Raw genomic sequence first — 5,984 nt, 5'->3', positions numbered from 1 at the left:
TATAGTACTTACTATATGCCAAACACTGCAGTACAGAGCGTTACAATTATTCTCATTGAACTTTCACAACAATCCTGGGAGGGACGTGCTGTTATTATCCCCATTTTACAGATGGAGAAACTGAATCGAACAATGGTAAAGTGTCTTGCCCAGGGTGACAAAGCTAGAAAGTGTCTGAGGCCAGATTTGAACTCTGACTCCAGGCCCAGCACTCTAGCCACTGTTTCCCTAGCAAGTTCTCCCATATTTTCTAGCCTCCTTCAGACTTGCTCTACTATTTTCTCCCAACTAGCTTCTGAAGCAGCCAGCACTGGCTCCCAAGTAATCTGCCCAAGATGCTTGAATAGCTTAGAGTCCATGAGGGTGGGCATTATCTCTGACTCATCTTTTTAATTCCCTAGTACCTAGTAGAGGGTCCCGGAATAAATTCTTTCTTTTTTTTTAAGCAATTGGGGTTAAGTAACTTGCTCAAGGTTATACAGCCAGTTATTTTGTGTGGGTGTTAAGTATCTAAGGCCGGAACTGATTCCGGGTCTCCCAACTCTGGGGCCGGTGCTCTTACTCACTGCACCACCTAGCCACCCTTAAACTCTTTCTTAAGGGAATGAAAGGTACAATGGTATTCGGACAAAATAGATTCAGACAATGGTACAACGGATTCGGACAAAAATGCAGGCTCTCTATCAGTCACAAATGAACTATACCTAGAAATCTGTGCAAGGGACCAACCCCAAAGTGACCCCTTCCCCACTTCATATCTACATCTCTGCTCAACAATATGCTTGGTGGAGACACCCATTTGGCAGAGCACTCCAAGGGGCCATGGGTCAAAGAGCACAACAGATTTAGATGAAGAACAACATAGGGCAGAATTCATCAATAAGAAACCCAGGGTTTCTTAAGTCAATTTTGGCTCATAAAGACCCTGAGGGAGGAGACAGGTTGATGTCAGTAGGCCTTTTTGGGTACAGGTTCACAGTCGGGCACTGACCAGAGCATGGTCTGAAATAATGGTGCTACACAAACAATCACTCAGGACTTGATCTGTTCCAGTTACCATGGGGACATTTGTTCCTAGGGTACCCTCCTCTTGAATTTCCTCCAGTCCTTCCTCTACTTTCTAAATTGCCATTTACTTTAATACCGGGGCCTTTTTGTATGGGTCACTGAGACAGAATGATATCATTTCAGAAATGACAGGCCATAATGTTGACTTCCATCCCACGGGAGCCCTGTTCCCAATCACCCCTTTCTAGAATGAACTCTACAATCCCTCTGAACTCTAAATCAATGAGCTTATGAACCACAGACTGGTGCCTTGGCCCCAGTGCCAAGGCCTTCTTCTCACTGGACTATCAGAGGTATATCTAGTATCTATCCAGGGCCAACAAGGCACTAATTGGTTCAGTGGGTTTCCCTTATAGAAGCCTACAGGCTGTCCAGTGCCACAGGGAGAAAAGGCCCCACCTAATCCCACAGGTAGCTAGTCCCAGATGTTAGAAATAATTATGGCATTATTGTACTTGGAGCCTCTATGGCTTCCAGAACCCAGGAAATAGCTAAGGCTTCAGTAGAATGGAAGTCGTGTATATGTGTGTGTGTGTGTGTGTGTGTGTGTGTGTGATAGTCCCAGCACCTAGCAATGCTTTTCACATATTGGACATACAAGAAGTGTTTGTAGAATGGAAACATTACCAGTCTTGGTCTGATCCCACTATAGATCATTGAGAAAGGGTTGTTAATGGCCATGTAGGAAGCAGGACCCAGGATACTGGATATGGAGGCTGAATTCCATCGTAGCTGGTTAATCCAAAGGGATCTTGCTCTATCACTCTGATCTAGGGAGAAGAGAGGTTTCATTCATTCATGTAGCTGTTTGGGCCCTGGTCTCAAAAGGCATCAGGGGGTCCCAACTGAAACCCCAAGAGCGGCAGTGCTGCTCACTACGTCTTGCCAGTACCTGGCACAAAACCAATCTGTTGGTTTTCTTCTGCCTGTGCCTAGGCTCATCTCCCACTCTCAACGGAACCCCAGAATCCTAGTTGGGTTCTTTTCCCCCAGATCTAGGAGCTACTTTGCAATCGACCCTGGCCCTGGCCAGGGCCACTCAGAACACTTCTGGGCCTATCGCACTGCTTACATGGCTTGGGTAAGATGCGAGTCACCAAGTCTATTACTTTTAGCTCACCAGACCTTATCACCTTCCCTGTCTCTAATGCCTACAAACCCCTGTGGCCATCTCACCTACCAACTTTACCTAAGGATCCCTTCCTGGGTCATGCCATCTGCCCCTCCCTGGAACCCTGAAGCCTTACAGGCCTTTCTGTGTACCCTAACATTTTATGTGTTGTCTTCCCAAGTTAGAGAATGGGATCCTTGAGAACAGGGGCTCTCTTGCTCTATTTGGCTCCTCCCCACCTAGCACAGAACTTGATACCCAGTAAGTACTCAAAATAGGGAGAGGCCCAGAGAAATATGACCCCTTTGAAATGGAAATCTGACATGCCAACATAAAAGGGCAGGATACGCTGCCTGGGGCAACAGGATTTGGACCAAGAACACTTGGGTTTCAATCGGGGCTCTGGAACCTACTAGCCATGTGACCTTGGACAAATGAATTTACTTCTCTCAGCGTTCACTACTATTTTTGTTTTGTTTTGTTTTGTTTTGTTTTTGAAAAATTAAGATAATACTGTGTCCATCACTTACCTGTAGACATGTAAGACTAGTGGGGCTGAAAGAGAGGAGGCCTTGGAGTAAGAAAGAACTAGACTGGAAATCCTGTTCCTGGTGTATATGCCAGCTGTCCAGCTAAATCAGGGTTCTTATACTTATAGCTAAGTGACCCTGGGGAAGTCATTTAACTACTAAGTATCTCAGGCAACTTTCTCAGATTAAGTGATAGGCAAGAGCTATTCTGCATTAGGGGATGGAGTTAACATTCCAGGAGTTCCCAGCACCTACAAAACCACAGTTTCTTAAAAAAAATCTACCAGCTGATCTGCTAGAATTATCATAAGATCAAGTAAGAGAAATTGAAACGTGCTTTATAACCACAAAGCACTGTCTAGATGTCAGCTACTGATAACGCTTAACATTATTAGGCTATCTGGGCCTGGTGGCTGGGAGAGACAGCAGCTGCCAGCTCCACAAAATGGCTGCCCAGGAAAGCCAGCAACACTATCTCCATCCCTGCCTCCTGCCCAGTCCCAAGCCATTGACCAAGGCCCAGGCCTAGTGCTCTTGCTCACATCATGACTTCCCTGATTCTCTCAGCCAGAGATCATTTTCCTCTACATTCACCCAAGTGAGTTTTTAATGGAATAGGCTGCTCGAGCCCTGGAAAGAGGCCATGACACCCAGCCACAGCCACTTTGTTGGCTCATTCCAGCTGCCCAGCAGATGCCGCAGGCTGCAATGGCCAGTGATGACATGGGGAGCCACTCCAGCACCCAGGGGCATCCCTGGTACTTCATGCTGTGGAATGAGCTAGCAGGCCTGCTTTAACCAGCACCTTCCCTGGCCCCCATGTAGCTCCAAGGTGGGTGGGGGGGGTTACCATCACTTTCGTATAGAACAGAGGCACGAGGAGGGCACTGTTAGGCAACACTGCCACCTAGGGGCCATAAGGCACATTGCTGGAGCAGTGCTCACTCAAAGGGCTGCTGTTTCCTGAGCCTGCCTCAAGCTCCCTCTCATCTGCTGCCTGGGCCTTCAGGCTCCTGACTGAGACACTGAAATGGTAGGCACCGGTCCAGGAATCTTAGCAGCTCAGAATTGGGCACCTGTGCTTTGGCAGAACCGGCAGGAGAACAGAAGCCTTTTCTAGCCCCTGGGCTCAAGGCCTGTGGGGAGATCTGAGAGCCATGAGCCAGCATTCCTCATGATCCCCCCGCCCAGGCCACAGTGAAGGGAGCTGAAGTTACACAGACACACACACATGTACTCTTACCTCCTAACAGGATGCGATCTAAAGTATTCATGTAGAAAGACTGAGGCATATTGTCAGACATCTCCCTGGCCTCTTCACTACTGAGCCCTCTGGCCACCTTCAAAAGGCTAGGGACTTGCACACTGATTGACAGCTCCTGTGAAATTCAGATCTCCACAGAGCAGAGGTGGGACCACAGACCAGGCTGAAGTGAACATATCTTCTGAGAAGAGGGAGGATATAAGGAAACCTTTACCATCACTTTCGTACATCATGTGAAGATTGGGGCAAGGGAAGAAGAGTCAGGAAACCTTTTTGAGCTCTGAGCTGCTGGAATGGGATTGAAGCACCCTAGGGTCTCCCCCAAATCACCCCAGGAAAAGGAGGTAACAGGAAACCACCTCAGCCTGGAACAGGAAACTGATTTAGTCAAGCTGTTCCCTTGTCTATGTAGTCCCGTCCCAAGCTCAACTGAGAAGGCTGAGGTCCCAAAAACATGTCTTTGAGGAGATTAGACTGGAGCCTCCCTTCCACCACCCCTGCCTCTCGCTCCACAATGGGGAATAACCCCCCAATAGCTTTTTCTTAGCAGACTACACAAAGACTCTTGCTTTGGCCCCCTCCTCCCTCCCTCCTGCCCCTTTCTTACCTCCAAGAGCCTTTCCTTAGAAAACAGGACTAGGACCCTCCTTGTCTTCTGTCTGCTGCCCCAGGTATCTGACATAAGGAAACCTAACTAGGACCATTCTTTCCCCCTCCTTCCTGCCTCTTGCTTCAAAAGGAGAAGCAAATTCCCCTCAAGAACTTTTCTGAAAACTTCCTGTCATACCTATGTCCTACCCCAAAGTTAGGAGCAAAGATCCCTGAGGTTTTGTTTTTTCCTGAAGAGACTAGAGTAAGACCTTTCCCCACCCCCACAACCACTTCCACCCCCACCTTCCCCCAACCAGCTCTGGACAAACATACTTCAATAGTCTTTTCTGAGAATACTGGACTGAGACCCCTTTTTGCACTCATCCCTGTCTCCTTCCCCCAAATGGGGCATAAATACCCCCCACACATCTTTTTGGAGGGGACTAGGATCTTCTTTCCCTCTTCCATATTTTTGAGGAGAATGTACTAGGGCTGTTCTCCCCTACCCCTTCCCTGACAAAGAGCTGATCTCCCCATCCCATCTCTTCTGAGAGAGCTGGAAACATCCCCCACCTTTCCTCTCTTTCTTGTTTCCTGTCTCAACATGAGAAACAAATGTCCCCAAAAGCCTTTTCTGAAGAGACAAGAGTAGGCTCTATTCCTCCCTGCCCTCTCCCTGCTTCTCATCGTCTGCCTCAAAATGGAGAGAAAATATGTCTTCTCTGAGAAAGCCGGACCAGAGGCCCTTTTCTCCCCTTAATTCTATCCCCTGCCCTTGGGTGGGGAACAAGTACCTCCCTCCCAACTGTCTCTTCTGAAGGTGACTGAACCAAGACCTTTTATCCCTTGGAAATGGATGGTACCATAGAAGGCCCTGCAGCCTGAAGTCAGGAAGTCCTGAGTTCAAATCTAGCCTCAGACACTTCCTAACTCTGACTCTGGACAAGTCACTTCACTTCTAACTCAGTTTCCTCTGCTTTTAAATGGAGATAGTAATAACATCTACTTGTTATCTGACACATAGTAAGCATTTAAGAAATTTTTGTTTCCTTTCTTCCTCAGTTCTTGCTGCCCCCTGCCTCTAAGAGAGTAGATCCCCCAACCAGATTTCTGAGGAGACTAAAGTAGGAACCCTTCTCCCCCTCCTAGTCATGTGCCCCTTCCTATTTCCTACCTCCTCCAAAAAGCAAAGCAAACATTTACTTAGTCTCTTCTGAGGAGACTGGGGTGAGACCCTTCCTCCCCCTCCAGGATTTTCTGAGGAGACTGAACTGAGGATCTTCCTCCCTCCCCGAGATGAAGAACACTCACACTCACACACACACTCACTCAAACACTCACAGACATACTCAATCTTTTCTAAGACTGGAACCCTTTCCCTGCTCCCCCCCCCATTCTTGTCTCATGCTCCAAATTGGGA

General features: G+C 47.8%; 1 protein-coding gene across 1 annotated transcript in view; it reads right to left on the bottom strand.

The window, feature by feature from the left end:
* Positions 1–4,169, bottom strand: part of FATE1 (fetal and adult testis expressed 1) — a 21,564-nt gene extending 17,395 nt beyond the window's left edge. The window contains 3 exon segments of the mRNA XM_069063010.1: positions 1,696–1,838; positions 3,953–4,074; positions 4,076–4,169. Of these exon segments, the coding sequence (XP_068919111.1) occupies positions 1,696–1,838; positions 3,953–4,074; positions 4,076–4,149 (339 nt within the window). The 5' untranslated portion in view covers positions 4,150–4,169.
* Positions 4,170–5,984: the final 1,815 nt, after the last annotated feature.

Source organism: Petaurus breviceps, unplaced genomic scaffold (assembly GCF_028583685.1).
Source record: "Petaurus breviceps papuanus isolate PSGF00001 unplaced genomic scaffold, PetGlider_PUasm1.0 90535, whole genome shotgun sequence".
Lineage (NCBI taxonomy): Eukaryota > Metazoa > Chordata > Mammalia > Diprotodontia > Petauridae > Petaurus > Petaurus breviceps.
This window is presented reverse-complemented; position numbering and strand designations above follow the sequence as displayed.